Below are 18,560 nucleotides of genomic sequence, written 5' to 3'. Positions count from 1 at the left end.
ATTGGCAAAGTTGTAACAGTTTGTTTTTTTAGAATTTTCTACCACCACCAGGAGGCGCTGTTTTCAAAATGTACCGTTTCAGCAACACAGTCGTCTTCAGCAACTAACCATCATCAACTATAGCAAGTTTGGTTGGGATCAGACCTTCCATCGCGAAGTTATAAGAGTTTCATTGTCTGTTATGAAAAATTATTATTATCTCCAATTTTGGCGCCCCCTATCTCGTACGCCATACAATATTTTAAGAAGCTTTTGATAACTTTTGATGCTCAACTCGTCCACATTGATCTCACCAAGTTTGAAGGTGATTGCACAAAAGCTCTAGGAGGAGATAATTGAAATACAAGCTGTCATATTGTCTGCTGTCACCAGGGGGCGCTGTTTTCGAAATTTAATATTTTCATATAGACGTCTTTAGGGCCAGACTATCATCAATCCTAGCAAGTTTGGTTCAGATCGGACCAGGATTCACGAAGTTGTAGCAGTTTGATTTTTTGTCCCAAAAATCCGACTTTGCGTCGTTGCCATGGCAACACCGTTAAACGATTTGTCGTCATATTGATCACGCATCATCTACTATGTGTTTTGACTGTTGTCACCAATTTTGAGTGCGGTACGATTATCTGTGTAAAAGTTATTCCCGAAATCGTAAAAAAACTTTTTTTTTGTGTATTTTCTTTCACCACAAGGAGGCGCTGTTTTCAAACTTCACCGTTTTTTCATAGACGTCTTCAGCCATGGCCCATCATCAATCATAGCAAGTTTGGTTCGGATCGGACCTTCCATCGCAAAGTTATAAGAGTTTTTTATTTCTGATGCGAAACATCAGAATCATCACGAACTTTGCCGCCCCCTATCTCGTGCGCCGTGCGACATTTGAAAAAACTTTTGATACCGTGAGCTCCTCAACTGGTCCACAGGGACCTCACCAAGTTTGAAGGTGATCGCACGAAAACTCTAGGAGGAGTTAGTTCAAATACCATTGCTGCGAATTCGCCAAAATCGCCAAAAAATCGCCAATCAACCCAAGATGGCGGATTTCCTGTTGGGTTTGGATCATGGTCATAATGTAATTTTTTCTTCATCCTGACCCACTACACATGTGTACCGAATTTCGGGCATGTGCGATAATTGTGTTGGTCATGGTGAATTTTGACAGGTCGCTTCGCACGTTTTGGCCCCTCCCACATTCAATTTTCGACGCACATTCCCCGAACCTTTTTCAGACGTAAATTTACACCAGGATTGATGCGGTCACAAAAATTGGTGAGTTTTGGGGTATGGGAAAGGCCTCAAAAAGGCAATTCATTTGGGGGAATAATAAGAATAATAATAATAATGAAAATAACTAGTACTGAAAATAACTAGTACTGAAAATAACTAGTACCGCGCGCGGTTCTGAACGGGTTCGAGCCGACCCACGCGGGTCGCCGTGTGCCACGGCTCCCCGCGTGCCTCGCGCTCTCACCCGTTCATTCACCGCGCGCGGTACTAGTTATTTTCAGTACTAGTTATTTTCAGTACTAGTTATTTTCAGTACTAGTTATTTTCAGCGGCGTCCCCGCGCATGTCGATCCAAATTTCGGGGGGATCGGGCAACGTATGGCAAAGTTATAGGGCACTTCCTGTTTAAAATGGCTAAGTTCCTGTTCGGTCAAATGCGCGTCCGTTAACGAGTTCAGGGAAGTTCCCTTGTCTTACATATCAAGTTTTGTTCAGATCGGACAATCTTAGAGTTTACTTCCTGTTTCGGGCATTCCACTTCCTGTTGGGAGGTCATCTTTTGCAGACATGCTCAGGACAGGTCCCTGGTGTCACATATAAGCTTTCGTGCAAATCGGACAACGTACGGCAAAGTTATAGGGCACTTCCTGTTTAAAATGGCCGACTTCCTGTTCGGTCAAATGCGCGTCCGTAAACGTGTTCAGGGAAGTTCCCTTGTCTTACATATCAAGTTTTGTTCAGATCGGACAATCTTAGAGTTTACTTCCTGTTTCGGGCATTCCACTTCCTGTAGGGAGGTGACCTTTTATGGACATGCTCAGGACAGGTCCCTGGTGTCACATATAAGATTTTGTGCAAATCGGACAACGTACGGCAAAGTTAGAGGGCACTTCCTGTTTAAAATGGCCGACTTCCTGTTCGTCTCCGGAAACATGTTCAGGGAAGGTCCCATAACTCACATATCTAGTTTCGTGTCAGTCGGACAATGTAAGACTTTACTTCCTGTTTCGGGCGTTCCACTTCCTGTAGGGAGGTGACCTTTTACGGACATGCTCAGGACAGGTCCCTGGTGTCACATATAAGGTTTTGTGCAGATCGGACAACGTACGGCAAAGTTAGAGGGCACTTCCTGTTTAAAATGGCCGACTTCCTGTTCGGTCAACGGCGTCTCCGTAAACATGTTCAGGGAAGGTCCAGTAACTCACATATCTAGTTTCGTGTCAATCGGACAATGTAAGACTTTACTTCCTGTTTCGGGCGTTCCACTTCCTGTAGGGAGGTGACCTTTTACGGACATGTTGAGGAAGGGTCTGGGGTCCCACATACTAAGTTTCAAGTGGATACAACAATCCCTGTTGGAGCAGCATCAAAAACTATAAATGTAATTCTGTCTGCTGTCACCAGGGGGCGCTGTATTTGAAAATGAATATTTTCATATAGACGTGTTCAGGGCCGGACTGTCATCAATCCTTGCAAGTTTGGTTCAGATCGGACCAGGATTGGCAAAGTTGTAACAGTTTGTTTTTTTAGAATTTTCTACCACCACCAGGAGGCGCTGTTTTCAAAATGTACCGTTTCAGCAACAAAGTCGTCTTCAGCAACTAACCATCATCAACTATAGCAAGTTTGGTTGGGATCAGACCTTCCATCGCGAAGTTATAAGAGTTTCATTGTCTGTTATAAAAAATTATTATTATCTCCAATTTTGGCGCCCCCTATCTCGTACGCCATACAATATTTTAAAAAGCTTTTGATAACTTTTGATGCTCAACTCGTCCACATTGATCTCACAAAGTTTGAAGGTGATCGCACAAAAGCTCTAGGAGGAGATAATTGAAATACAAGCTGTCATATTGTCTGCTGTCACCAGGGGGCGCTGTTTTCGAAATTGAATATTTTTATATAGACATCTTTAGGGCCGGACTGTCATCAATCCTAGCAAGTTTGGTTCGGATCGGACCAGGATTCGCGAAGTTGTAGCAGTTAGATTTTTTGTCCCAAAAATCCGACTTTGCGTCGTTGCCATGGCAACACCGTTAAACGATTTGTTGTCATATTGATCACGCATCATCTACCATGTGTTTTGACTGTTGTCACCAATTTTCAGTGCGGTACGATTATCTGTGTAAAAGTTATTCCCGAAATTGTAAAAAAACTTTTTTTTTGTGTATTTTCTTTCACCACAAGGAGGCACTGTTTTCAAACTTCACCGTTTTTTCATAGACGTCTTCAGCCATGGCCCATCATCAATGGTAGCAAGTTTGGTTCGGATCGGACCTTCCATCGCAAAGTTATAAGAGTTTTGTTTTTCTGATGCGAAACATCAGAATCATCACGAACTTTGCCGCCCCCTATCTCGTGCGCCGTGCGACATTTGAAAAAACTTTTGATACCGTGAGCTCCTCAACTGGTCCACAGGGACCTCACCAAGTTTGAAGGTGATCGCACGAAAACTCTAGGAGGAGTTAGTTCAAATACCATTGCTGCGAATTCGCCAAAATCGCCAAAAAATGGCCAATCAACCCAAGATGGCGGATTTCCTGTTGGGTTTGGATCATGGTCATAATGTAATTTTTTCTTCATCCTGACCCACTACACATGTGTACCGAATTTCGTGCATGTGCGATATTTGTGTTGGTCATGGTGAATTTGGACAGGTGGCGCCGCACTTATTGGCCCCTCCCACATTCAATTTTCGCCGCACATTCCCCGAACCTTTTTCAGACGTAAATTTACACCAGGATTGATGCGGTCACAAAAATTGGTGAGTTTTGGGGTATGGGAAAGGCCTCAAAAAGGCAATTCATTTGGGGGAATAATAAGAATAATAATAATAATAATCCTTCCAGTTTCAATAGGTTTCTTGCAACCTTGTTGCTCGAACCCTAATAATCCTTCCAGTTTCAATAGGTTTCTTGCAACCTTGTTGCTCGAACCCTAATTAATATTAAGTGGCTGGCCACATGAAATAGGATGGAAGGTCGCATGTTGCTTTCTTGACAACCTCTGTACTCCACACAATCATATTATATATCCGTATTTTTTCATTTCCTACGTCACTGAAACGTCAATGCAATTTCATGTACACATCATACGTACATACTTCGTATGGGAATGTTATACACTGCATTATTATATGCATACATTATATATACACTCCGTCTAACTTCTTATATGTGTTTTATATATCAAATATATATTTTATATAATATATGAAAGCGAGCGTGGACGTTTCAGTGACGTAGGCAGGACCTACGTTTCCGTAGCAACTGGGGCCGGTCCGTTAACCGCATCGGCCGTACAACACCCAGGGCCCATCGTGGAGCTCAGGGAAGGGGGCGACTGTCGTTGTCAATAACCGGATACCACTGCTGTCTTGTGGGGCGTAGAGACACGGGGGTGACGCAGTATCGAGGCGGCGAGCCCGCAGTCCCGCGCGGAGATGCTAAATATGTGGAAAGTCAGAGAGCTGGTGGACAAAGCGTGAGTACCGCGGGGCAGGTGGATGCTAAGCTAACCGGCTGCCAGTACTCGGGCATCATCAGCAGCTTTACCCGCCGACCTGAGAGGATACGGGCCGTGACGTCACGGACCTAGCCCTCAGCTGTTAGCCTAGCTGGCTACCTGCCAGTTTTCAACCTTGTAGCGTACATTTGCTGTACATGTGTGTCTAACAGATGCACCTGCTCTTGTGTCCTTTCCCCCCACTCTGGTTCGCATGGGATATGAACCCCGCGATATTTTAAACCGGAAATCGAGTTGTTTCCGATCCAGAATGAAAGCTATCCAGCTAGCTAATTCGGCCATCATTTCTTAACCCAGCTCGTCTGTGTTATTTGTGTCCTGCTGCTGCTGCTGTTGTTGCTGGAATACGCACGGTGATGCTTTCACCTGACATTTCACTACGAGTATAAAGTGCAGCATTAATGGCTGCTAGTGTACAGCCATTGACTAGATAATTGACAGTTTCCTGCCAATTAGTTACCTACCATGCTTATTTAAAGTCGCCACCCAAGTCTGACGAGGCCCCTGCCCCCCATGGTCCTGAGCACGAACAACAATGCTTAAAAAGAATGTGTCGTTTATTTTGTAAAGTGCTGCTGTTGTGATTATTTACTTTATGGATTTGTTTGTGATTGTGTGTATACATTTGGGATCCCCTCACCCAAAAAAGAAGAAAGACAATTTACTCTATATTAAATATATTTATTATGGCCGCACAATATATAAATAAACTATCATTATCTAATATCAACTTCAATGTCGATTACTCCTGATGCTAGTTTTGTCTGGCCAAGAACTACAGTATACCATCACGGGATGATTGAGCTGGGAGGACATGCTTTTGTCAAGATTCTATCATATCAACAATACCTTGATGTCCATTTAGATTGTCTCACTAAGTTATTATACAATTGCAGAAATCCACGTGGAGGGACTAATAAAGGTCTATCTAATCAACATAGTACAAGTATTGCATTTAAGTCTAATCAGTATTTACGACCTCTTTTACTCCCTTGAGACAATAACCAAAATCAGTATACTACCTAAACCTAATGGGTCGGTGGTTCATTACATGTAAAACAGAATGTGTATTTTTCTAGTTCTTGTGTAAATCTAAGGTTGTTGTTTTCCTTTAATGATGCAGTAAACAGAGGTGTTTACTGGCCTTCTGGATATCCTTTCAGTCTTATTTATGTTTCCTTCTTTCTTCTGCCTCCTCTTCAACTTGTTCTTTCTTCTCCACAACTTTTCCCCCAACCTATCTGAGGGTAGAGTTGAGGAGGCTGAGTCTCAAATGGCATTTACTTCTGGGCAGGCATCAGGTCGTCAATAGGCTGGCCCCCCTCCAGCTTCTTCTCCATTTCGATCAGCAGCTTGAGTCCGTCGACCACCATCTGCACCAGCTCCACCTCAGAGAAGCCCAGTCTGTCAGCATTAGATATGTCAAACACTCCTCCCACAGCATCGGTGTCCACGCCACCTGTTCCACGTTTCTGGAGCCTCATCCTCTTTAGGACCTCCTCGAATTTATCATTTTTGCCCATGTTTGGCAGCTTCACATGCACACCTGCACGCAGACCAGTGCCCAGGTTAGATGGGCATGTGAGGACGTAGCCCAGGTGTTCATTCCACATGAAAGCCTGGCCTTTTTCCTTGAACAGGCTCTCGATCTGGGTGAGTCCGGTGCAGAAACGAGTGAACACCTCTTTCATGTTGCCTCCTGTCTGCATGGAGATCACACGCAGGTGGTCCTCCTCATTCACCCATACCAGAAAGGTCTTGTTGTCATTGTGCCAGATACCCCTGCCATCGGGCCAGTCACGAGCCATCCCTGCGGCCAGCAGCAGAGGAGACACAGGCTTATCAAACAAAAAGTGATCATCAATAAGCTGCTGCTGTTCAGCCTCCGTCATGTTCTTCAGGGCGTAGTATTTTCCATTCAGGTCTCCACTCAGGGAGGCCAGAGCATCGATGGAGAGTTTCTCCACGGCGCGCCTCTCGCCTCGGGTGCAGTATGGTGGCAGGGAGAGGCCACGGACGCTGCGTCCTGTTCGTACACGGGAGCTCAGGACATAGTTGGGGTCGAGGTCATCACCACCCTTCAGGTTGTCAGGGTTAAGGTCAGTCTTGTGCTTGTCTCCGGGTTTGTATCCTCCATGTCTGTCCTCAATGATGGGGTCCAGCAGGTCCTTGAAGACTTCATAAGTCTCCTCATCACCGGCAACGCAGCCCACGGTCATGATGAAGGGGTGGCCGGGATTATCAACCCCTGTCTGAATAACGTTGTCGATGGTGAAGCCACTGGGTGTCGCCTGCTCTCTCAGCTTCCTGTACATGTCCAGGGTTAACACCTTGGCCATGTGGTTGTTGTGCTGACTGAGATCTGGGAACTCTTCCTCAGCAGACAGTTTCTTGTTCACACACTCACAGGTGTTTGCCATATTTTCAGTTTGTTTGGATTTTTTCAAGCAAAAAGATTTCAGGAGCTCTGATGTTAAATTCTAGCAGATAGTGGGTTAGTAGCAGTGATCTCTGTTAAGTTTTGTTATGTTTATCAAATGCATAAACAAAGTTTTTATTAGAAAATGCCTTTGATTTTAAATGTGACATCACCGATGATTTCACAGATGATGTAAGACATATGAATATGTGACACGCTGGCAATCTATTTCTAACATTTGACAAGCAATGGGGAGGATCTGCTAAGTTTATAATCTGCTCTGATGGTGTTGAATGATGGGAAATCAAGGGCCTGACCTGACTTGGTTGTTGAAATCTCATGTTACCTATTCAGGGTTGAGAAAATGGCATATTTATGTGGGTCCCTGGGCAGGAGTCAAAGGAAATGAAATGTCGGACAAACCGACTAAAGGTTCGTCTAGGAAAGGATGCATGTTTTAATGTTTGTAAAGAGAATGCTGTGAAACAGTGGCAAGAGGACCTGCAGTATAATTCTCTGAAACCTTCTGTTTTGAATTTTGCTGCTTTAAATTGAAGTGGTTGTCTAGAGTGAGGACAAAGTTTTAGTATTTCTTCATTCAACTGGTCGATACATTTCCAACTAAATTAGTGTTGTCTTTGAATGTTTTCTTACATTTCAGTGCAGTGCATGCTTCTAGGGGATGCATTATGTGTGGGCGCTGTATTATCTCATACTGCAGTGCACATATTGTACCTGAACAATATTTAAAAGTGAAATGGAAAAACGCCACAGCATCTTAATGTTTATAGAGACTGATAAAGGGGCTAAAAATAGTTTGTCTTAAGATGCTAGTTTATTAACTCATTGGCTGCCAGCAATGCATCACATTGCAAGGTAGCAGTATTGATATTTTTGTTGAACCTTTTTCTGAAATGTTGTATTAGACCTTTACCCTGTTTGTAATGTCGTCAGAGCGACAGCAAGAATGAAGATTTAATTTTTTACATAACCACCTGGTTTTCTGTGTAGCTCCCCTTGTTTATCAAATTAATTATAAAACAACCTTGATATGCAATTTTTTTTAAAACAATGATGAAGAAGAGAGAAGGAAAAATGGAGGAAAAGGCCACAAAAAAGTAAAGTATTGAGAAGAACAGAGAACATGAAGATGTACAAGCAGATGTAACAGACACTAGTTGTATTTTAGCATCAGCTGTCTGTTGCGCCCGGCTGGTCATGATGAATACACTCCATTATTGATCTACCTCAATAGAACTGGCAGTGGCAGGCTTGGCTTTCCATGCAGATCCAGCGTCATGTTATAATAGAGCCCTTGATGTTTGTCTGCCTCGTCTGTTGGTGATAATGGAGTCAAAGGCATCTGTTATTGTCCGTTAACTAGAGTATTGATAGAAATTTGAAGAAGGAGCTGAATTATTTGTATTTAAAATAATGAAAGAGCTGGGTTTTTTTCTAGGTACACTGCTCTTGGCGGCTTTTTAGCTATGTTGTTGCGTAAAACAAGCCACACACGGCAAAAACAAACACATGGGCAGGTGAGCCCACAGAAACACAGGACTGGAAATAGCCACTGCTTCCAAGAATCTTTGGTCACAAGGTCATGAACCGACTTGTCTCAAACAGCTGAACGTTATCTCACACAGTGTACACTTGTGTTTATTTTTGCACACATCAGGAGTCAGGACACAGGCTTTTTAAGACAACAGTCATTCGTTATTCGGGGAACTGGGATTCTTCTTTTCATTAGAAAAGCATTCATTCTCTCTTACTGGATTCCAGTGTGTGTTTGGATAAATGAAGCATAAATGTATACATACACAGTTGTAACTTGGATGCTCTGAAACTTTTTGTGTCTGATATCTGCTGATACCGATGTCGGTCTTATACTGTCTTTAAACCCATTTTAAAACAACTAAGCTGCTAATGGCACAGTTGTGCTGATGCATTTACCATCAAGCCACAGCCTGCTGTTTCAAAATCAGAATTCTCCAACTGTGTAGCAAATGAATATCCCTGATATGAATGCTGCTGTCTTTATTAACATTTTTTTTCACAAGTTAGCAGCAGAAAAAGAAAAAAACCCTGAAATATCAGCACAAAAGTGATTGCTATCCTATCTTAAAAATGTATTTGCAACAGCTAGGTCCTCTGGTGTTCTGACGTGCCTCTCCTACTCAGCACATCATGAATGCATCCTTTGCTTGAGGTTGGGGCTGGGCAATATATCGATATTGTAGCCATATCAAGACATAAGACACATCTGTTTTCCCTCTTCCCAGCCTCTTCACATGTGTATACAGTATAGTGTGTCTGGATGTCAGATGACACTGTTGTTTTATGAAGAAATCCATGTGTTTGTATCGACAGCACCAATGTGGTGATGAATTACTCGGAGATCGAGTCCAAGGTGAGAGAGGCCACCAATGATGATCCCTGGGGACCATCTGGACAACTGATGGGAGAAATAGCCAAGTATGTGGGACATGAAATTAACAGTTGCTATATCTGTATGTAAACGTGTGCATGGATGCTTTCTCTGAGGCAGTAGATACACATTTAACCCCTAGTGTGTTAGTAAGGAGAAACTTTACTTCTATTAAAAAGACAGATAAGGTGAATTCTCACCAGGCTACCTTCCTTAGATCTTATTCTGCCTTGCTTTACTTTCACAGGTTTTCCCAGCATATTCTTCTGTGCGTCAGAGGCTTTTGTTACTTTAGATGTATGTGTTTGCGTGTGCAGGTCTACCTTTATGTATGAGCAGTTCCCAGAGGTGATGAACATGCTGTGGACCAGGATGCTCAAGGACAACAAGAAGAACTGGAGACGAGTCTACAAGGTGAGGTTCCACTCTGGTGGGCTGTTTGGTTAGTTGTTCTCCACATGTGCTGGTGTTGTGTGTCTCCACTGTGCAACCTGTGCCAAGCAGCTCAGTTTTGCCTTGTTTTGTCAGGTTTGTGTTAAATCTGAGTCCTGGTGCTCTCTGGATCAAGACAATTCTGACTAAATGATACAATATTTTCTTATTTTTGTTTTAAATAAAACCGTACATATTATTCTTGTCACGTATTTGATGTGCTTTTTGTCTATTACAGTAGAAGTAGTGTAATGGAGCAGTTTAATGGTTCCTTCTTGGAGCAATGCGAATCTACTTTCTTGTGTCCCACTGAGGACACCAGTGTTTAAGACACGAGACAGGGCAGGACATAAAAGAAGTTTTGTTTTTTAAAGTAGAAAACTTTAAATATATGTTTCAGATTTTAAACTGCTGAATAATTTATTTGTTTAACACTATCCATTATTTGTTTTGTGACACAGAATTTTACATATTTTATGTAAAGCTAATATTGTGTTTTGATTAATTATTTCTTATATTTCTATTCCCCGCGTATTATTTTAATTCTGAAGGCTTCCAATTTCCCTCATTAGATAACCGATGTATTGTGATTATGTGTTCCCTCCATCGCGTTATATCTCTTTCTCTCACAGGCTTTGCTGCTGCTGGCCTATCTGATCAGGAATGGGTCTGAAAGAGTCGTCACCAGTGCCAGAGAACATATTTATGACCTGCGATCATTAGAAAACTACCACTTCATTGGTGAGTTTCTAAACTTCCAATTCGAATCAGGTAATGGTTAAACTTTTTCTGTTCCGGTCTGAGCTGAAGAGCCATGGTGCATATTTGAGTCATTCCAGACTAACATTGAGCACTTTTGTTTTGAATTTGTACATAAAAGCATGAATACAGTACACAGCAAAAAGGAAACCTTGAATTTTCTTCTCTATAAGTAAAAATTATGGCCTGATTGGGATTCTATTAAGAGGTCAGAAGTCATTGGTGTGGGTGTTCTTCATTGTGTCTGTTTATAGATGAGAATGGAAAGGATCAGGGCATCAATGTACGTCAGAAGGTGAAGGAGATGGTGGAGTTCATCCAGGATGACGACAGATTAAGGGAGGAAAGAAAGAAAGCTAAGAAGAACAAAGACAAATACATCGGAGTCTCCTCTGACAGTATGGGAGGAGGAGGTGGCGGTGGAGGAGGAGGAGGAGGAGGAGGCGGCATCAGCGGTGGAGGTGGTGGTGGTGGAGGAGGAGGAGGCGGTGGCGGAGGTGGAGGAGGCAGCTGTAAAAACTGTATGTAATGGTGATTAAAGTGATAACATAACAGCCACTGTCCAAATCCACAGGGATTAAAAATATATTTGTTGTCTTAAAAAATGTATTTGAAACATGTATTTATTGATGATCAGAGCAAATCAGTTCCTCAGGGGCCATAGTCCCTTGTCCTTGAATTTTTGAGCGGTTTTAATTAAAATTTAAATTAAAGTTTAAATTAAACAATTAGTAATCATCAAATTGGCTATTGATCAGTATTATGGCAAGTTGTTTCAACCAACCCTGTGGACACTGAAGTTGCTGGATCAGTACAAAAAATGTGATTTTATTCCATTATTTTTAATATTTAATCTTCCCATTTACTTGATATTTGTGATATTTTTATAAGAAAATATTATTTAATGTTGAATCTATCATTAGCTTAATGAATCAACATAAATGTAATGATTTTTATTATTGATTATTGAACTTATATGATTCATTTGCCATGTCAAGATTTGCTGTTTTACATAATTATAAATTGGACGTCTTTCGTGTCCGTCTCTCTTTGCCCTTTCCTGTCTCCTTCCTCCCAGCGAATGAGTTGGATCGGAGTAAGTGGGACGAGGACTGGGATAAGAGCAGAGGAGCTTTTCCCTTTAGTGAGAAGCTTGGAGAGATCAGTGACAAGATTGGCAGCACCATTGACGACACACTCAACAAGTTCAGGAAGAAGGAACGAGACGACTCGCCCGACAGAATCAGGTTTACAAACACACTCATGGAATGTTCTTAGATAGAGGTAGTCGACCAATTAACTAAGATGTCTTTCGCCACTTTTTTAATAATTGGCATCGGCCATTTAGTATATAATTGATCAGCCTATTGTTACAGATTTATGCAAGTTTATACATTTTTGTTTTCAGAAACTTAATAAATGCTGATAAGTGCACAAAAACCTTTTTAATCCAAAAGATTATTTGACAAAGCTTTGTTTTCTAATTATTGGTTTTACGTACAGTATTCAAAGTGCGTGTCCAGCAAATCCAGAGATTCTCCTCTTCACACATATGTTAGAAAATAGTGGCTGAGTAAAGGTGTGTCTAAAAATATGGCTCTGTGATGCTCCAGGTTCACCAAAGCAGGTGAACGTCGCACAGGACATTTGATACTAGAGCATTAATGTTTTTGTTCTCTACAAATACTGTCAAACAGTGATATGCACCTGCTTTGGTCACCACTAAAGTGTCTGTGTGTGTGTGTGTGTGTGAATGTTGCTGAAATTCATAAATTTGAACCATATTTAAACACTTTTTAATCGTTTAAAATCAGCAAGGTGGTTAATTGCACATTTTCCTGTGTGGTGACAAAGGTAGAAGATATTTTTATGGCTTTACGTGCACTTAAATATTTAGTTTATAGTATAAGCCAACATCTACCCTGATTCCTAAAGGTTCGCTTCAGCAAGTGGAAAACCCATATCAGTTCTGTCGAGATCTGTTTCTCATATATCCATATTCTGGTTGCCATAGTGACAACGAGGAGGACCGAGCATCTAGAAATGGCCGTCAGGAAACCCTGGAGTTCAAAGATGAGGAGGAGACCGTCACGACAAAGAGTATCCAGATCACACAAGCAACAGAAACCACAACCACCACCACACGGAAACGCAGTGGCGGCTCAAGCAACAAGACTCTGGACCTTGGTGCTGCAGCTCACTACACTGGAGACAAGAGCCCAGATGAGAAGGTACTTGTGGTGACACTCGCATGTTTCCAAAAGTGACACCCAATGTCAGCAGCTCATGTTTTTACTGCCTTCTCTTCCCTTGTTAGTCATCAGCCAAGCAGTCATCCAGTAGTGGCCTTGCTGACCTGTTAGAGATTGACCCTTCATCCAATCAGAGCACCACGACAGGTAACAACAAACATCTGCACTCACAAAGATAAGGTGACATGGCTTTAAAGCATCGGGCCGTGGTTTATGAGCTGTCAGGTTCTTGCTTTTTTATGAATACAGATGTGTTTGTCTCCGTCCAGGTGGAGGTTCAGACCTCATTGCTGGTTTTGCTGACTTCTCCTCTCCTGCCGCCTCAGCTAGCCTCCCAACCTCCACAGGTAAAGTGTTTCTTTCTGCTGTAATATGTATGTATGTGTATATATATATATATATATATATATTTTTTTTTTATTTTTTTTTTTTTATTTCCAATTGTTAATAATTAAACGCATCACTCCTCTCCTTTGACCAGCTGCTGCATCATCCAATGCAAATGGAGAATTTGGAGACTGGAGCACCTTCTCTGCCAATCCTCCCGCTTCATCTAACTCCGCTCCCTCTCAGCCCATTACTGACCTGTTTGGCAGCGTCCAGTCACCCAAAGTCTCAGCCTCAAATCCTCCCCCCGTCCCTCCCTCTGCGGAGTTGTTTGACCTGATGGGTGGAGTTACTCAGTTAACCAATCCACATGCAACACTGAGTGCATCTCAGAGCCTAACTTTCTCTCTAGGAGGAGCAACACCAGGAGCATCTGTTGCCATGCCCACCATGCCACTGTCTCGTTCACAACAGGTAAGTAAGGGACACATCTTCATCTTCTTCAGAAATGAAAACAACTGTTGGATGACAAGTTAAACGTCTCCAAGTCCAATTCCTCCTGGTTCAATGACGTTTGGACAACTATGGATTGATGAGAATTTACACAGACATTAGAGGAAGGACTAGTTTATCCCTGAGAATCAAAATAACTCTAACATGAAATGGTAAGAAACCAGTCGGAGGCAGTTGAACTGGAGAACATAGCTCCTTTTGGGTGGATTAACAATACATGGGGAAATGGAAAGATACTAGTCTCTGGTTTTCAGTAATATAAGGCATCTTTACAAATAGGATTTAACCTTTTGTAATTGAAATTGAAAGATGTAGTGTGTAATATAAAGTATAATTTCAGTAGGACAAACTAAAAAATAAACCCAATAAAAACTTTACGGCATCACAGGGGTTAAAAAGACAGAGACGGTTCAGACTGTTCCTTGGAATCACACTTTTTTAAAATAGCCTTAGTCTCTGAGTTCACTGAGAAACAGAAGGCTATTTTGGTTTTAACTGTGGAGGGAACAAAGAAACTGGATCCAAAACATTGACCAGCATAGGTTATAATAACAAAGGTCCAGTGTGTAACATTGGCAAGGTTTATAAATAAAAGATACTGAATATACAATACTGTAAATCACTTTATGTAGTGTATGTACTTTAGGCAAGGGTTTATCGTAGGCTGCCATCTTGCGCCACCAAGTTTTGAGAGAGACAAACCAGCGTATGCATTTTGAGTCCTCAAATTTTCAAATCTGCAGTATCACCATTAGGTAGAACATTAGTCACTAATTCTTACAAACTGGTTCTCTAAAAATCACATTGAAATGAAGCTCTTGACTTAAGAACTGAACATTAGCTCTTCTTTTAGTTAAGTGGTTTCGATGTGTATTGTTTTAGTATAACTTGTATTTTGTGTATTTATCAAAGTGTAAATAAAATGCGTGTCCTTTTTTTCCAGAGTTTGGGAGCCATGACATCTCAGCAGCCATTAGGACAACAGCAGAAGGTAGGGGTTGGAGGTCAAGGATCGTTGGGGTCGACATGGTCCGATCCTTCGGTCAACATCAGTCTGGACTTCCTGTCAGCTGGCCTCAACCCCAATAAGACACCGCCCACTCTCAACAACATCATCCAGCAACAAGGTATAACATTTTGTCTGACTTAATTTCCTGTGTTTAGATTTAACGATTATAATAATTTATTTGATTTATGAAGCACTTTACATTTGAAGACCAATGCTACACAAAGCAGATTAAAAACAAGCATATGAACATACATTAGATCTGACGTATCTGAATACAAATTCTTGAATTTCAGTATGGGTTGTAAAACAATGTATGTTTTATTTTAGCAAAACCTGTCCTGTTCCTCTATTTCTATTCTAACATTCATAGGTGAAAATGAAATTGGTTATCTGTTTGTTAAATTGGTATTCCATTTATTGGGATTATTCGAGATTATTGATTTACACAACCGAGATTTACTGATACATTTAACATGGATGAGATGATAAATTGTAAGACATGGATTTTTAAATAATGATTTGTTGCTGTGACAGTAGTAATATATAAATAGTGGACATAAAAAACTAAAAATTCCATTTAAGTTGAAGTCCATGGGAAAATTAGCTTCTACTTCTCATTTGATACCATTTAGGAGTTACTTGTTTCAGGGCTTCTTCAAAAGAACGTGAAGTTGAGTTTGTAAATTGTGTTCCCATTTAGAGGCAAAAGGACAATGAAGCACACCACATATGAGTAGACACAGTGTGCTTGACAGCTCTATCGTCCAGGGCTGTCACCTTTTTAAAGTTTTTAAAAAGTAACAGTGTAGTATCATCCACTAGAAGCCTGGTTGAGGTCGAGGCTTCTACATGACATTTTAAAACGGAGATTTGAATGAATAAAAATGTGTGTTTGAGCTGGAACATATCGTGTACGTATGTTTTAGATCAGTGTTATAATTTGACAGAATTCATAGAATAAAACTCCTCCCTGCTTGTGCAGGAGTGCCTCCCATCAACCTGTTGGCCCAGAACTTCGGAGGACTGAACCTGAGCTCCCCACCTCATGCGACACCCATCAGACCGCCAGCCAATCCCATGATGGCAGGCAGTGCCATGGCAATGGGTATGCCTGCGTCCATGGCAACAATGACCTCGGGTACCATTGGGATGGGCGGGATTCCTGTAAAACAAGGCATGATGGGAATGAACATGAGCATGAATATGGGCATGACCACTCCAGTGATGATGGGTGGTATGGGAGCACCAGGAGTCGGGATGGGCCTAACTCACTCCATCACCCCAGCTGTGGTTCCACCCAAACAAGATGCCTTTGCTAACTTTGGCAGTTTTGGGAAATGAAGGAGTGCAAATGAGTGTGCGAGTGTGAGTGTGCATGTCTGACACATACGAGAGTGTGAACCACAGAGGGACTGCTGTACTTGAAGAAAACCTTGCATGTTTCTCTGCGTCTGCTCTTTTGGGGGAAGTGTCATCAGACTTATCCTGTCTGATGACACATTCTGTGATACACTGGAGAGTAGGGCTGAAACTATCTCCCTGTGCTTTTCTGACAGATAATGCGACTATGATTTGATTTGCCACCTAATTTTGAAGTCAAGCTTCAGTTAAATATTTGCTGTGTAACAAATGTAAAACACTATCCCATCAAAATATCGACTCCGCTATATATTTGTAATGCAAGGATGAGAACGCCAAAACATACAAATAGTTTCCGACATGTATGAATGACATGTTTTGAATTGGCATAGAACATAGATCAATGAAAAATAGAACAATTATCCAAACCTGTGATTGGTCCTGAAATAGGTTGAATAAATCCACAGATACACTGTAAAACCAGGATCAGATATGCTTTACAACTTATATCCTAAGTTGCAGCATTGTTTGAAATTTCAATACTACTTCAATACTTACATACTAAATCGTGGAGAGCGCCCACTAGTGCCCCTCGCCTCCTGCTACTATTCCCTTAAGAGCAGGGAAGTTGTCAACCCACAGCGTTTAGTCACAACTTTGCTGTGGAAATAAAGGTTCCTGTCTTTACCCATTTTATTTTTTACTTGTATATGAACTACTGTGTATCCCGTTTCCTAACAAAACATTACAAAACATTTCTCTCTGTAACCACATGCAGGATTCAATCAGTCAGGTTAACTCAGATGAAAATGGCATTGCTGCCTTAACTCATTGGCTGCCAGCCATTTCCAGAGCAGTGGCTCTGAACAGATGGATGTGCAGTAGGACAGGTTGCTGTTACAGGTTATTCTTATCCTCTTCCTGTTATTTATGCCTGATTACAGTGACAGTCAGTATTTTAAACATTTATGCTTGTGCATAACAGACACTGTTAATGGACAGAGGAGCGAAACATGGTCTTTTAAAGAGTATTTCCAGCCTGCTGTGGGAAAAGAGTGTCACTATCTGAGCATCATCTTCCTTTATTGTCTACATTTCTTTAATATTTAAGGCAGTGGCCCCCAGCAGAGCTTTCAGGACACCACAGTAAGTATTTTCTCCCCACTAAACATTTCACTTTGCAGCTATTTTTCAGTCTCTGTCATTTCTGGAACCTAAAAAATAATATGCTAGAAAAATAACCACCCCTACCTACCTTTTGATATGGATCACAGGAGAATATTTTTTCCATTAGTTTTATTAAATGGATTCTATGGCCAGTTGAGACCAATCAAAAGGGTTTTGGGATCTTGGGTGATGTCTATATGTGTGCGAAATGAATGAATGTGAGTGTGTGTGACTTTGTGTATGAATTTTAGTTTTCTCTTGATGTGCAAACAACTTAGCAGAGCCTCTAGTCATGTTCTCAGGCACTGCGCTACAAAAAACCAAATCTTTATTTTGTTACGCCCAGAATCATGATTCCACAGCTATTAGTTTAATGATTTACTAGTTTACATGTAAGTTTTTGTTTTTATGGAAGATGACGAATAAAAAACGTGATTTAGTTTAAAGGATTTATTTTCTTTTTGGTACAGTTTATTTTGTTTTTTTGTACTCTGTACACCATTCAATATTAAATTATAACATGAAAGATTATGTTTCCTCCTTTTTCTAAGTCTTGTGTTCTTACTGGTGTTTGCACATTAGATTCTGAACAGAATCTAATCTTGAACTGCACATGTTTATTTTTTCATTGGATTTAGCACAATGGGTTAATGTAATTATAACCTAACCCTTTGGTAGATGTAAAACTAAAGGAAAACACCTTAAGTTTGTCAATTGCTGTTTGAGTACAATTTAAATTTGTTTTAATGTATTATTTATTCATTTCTTATTTAAATATGTGCTAATTTGTGCAGGTATTCTATTATTGTTGATTTAATGTGGATATTTTTTAAACCTTCACCAAGGAGGTTATGTTTTTGCCTGTGTTTGTCACGAAGCACCAAAACGGATGGTTTTGGTGCAAAATGGATAGTAAACAATGGATCTTGATGGAGATTTTCTGTGGATGTGGGTTTTTAGTTCCCGAATGTCCCACATTTAAAACTGATGGTCTCTCCAACACACACACACACACACACACACACACACACCATATATCCATACATTTGGACAACCCAAGCAAAGCGTTATACCATCTTAACCGTAACAAGTTAATGCCGAACACTAACTTTAACCTAATCAGGCTGCAAATCTGGGCCTAAGCAC

At 41.1% G+C, this 18,560-nt stretch overlaps 2 protein-coding genes across 2 annotated transcripts; one reads left to right on the top strand and one right to left on the bottom strand.

Moving 5' to 3' along the window:
• The first annotated feature begins 4,506 nt into the window (after positions 1-4,506).
• Positions 4,507-17,940, top strand: LOC131458189 (clathrin interactor 1-like). Its single transcript, XM_058627046.1, has 12 exons — positions 4,507-4,707; positions 9,539-9,643; positions 9,914-10,010; positions 10,661-10,769; positions 11,042-11,308; positions 11,866-12,034; positions 12,802-13,018; positions 13,105-13,186; positions 13,309-13,386; positions 13,521-13,840; positions 14,823-15,006; positions 15,871-17,940. Exons 1-12 carry the CDS (start codon positions 4,667-4,669, stop codon positions 16,227-16,229), a joined length of 2,028 nt encoding a protein of 675 aa, XP_058483029.1. The 5' UTR covers positions 4,507-4,666; the 3' UTR covers positions 16,230-17,940.
• LOC131458192 (creatine kinase, testis isozyme) lies at positions 6,030-7,252 on the bottom strand. Its single transcript, XM_058627050.1, has one exon. The coding sequence runs from the start codon at positions 7,167-7,169 to the stop codon at positions 6,030-6,032; it is 1,140 nt and encodes a 379-aa protein (XP_058483033.1). The 5' UTR covers positions 7,170-7,252.
• Positions 17,941-18,560: the final 620 nt, after the last annotated feature.

The sequence above is a fragment of the Solea solea genome, chromosome 4, assembly GCF_958295425.1.
Source record: "Solea solea chromosome 4, fSolSol10.1, whole genome shotgun sequence".
In the NCBI taxonomy this organism is placed as follows: Eukaryota; Metazoa; Chordata; class Actinopteri; order Pleuronectiformes; family Soleidae; genus Solea; species Solea solea.
This window is presented reverse-complemented; position numbering and strand designations above follow the sequence as displayed.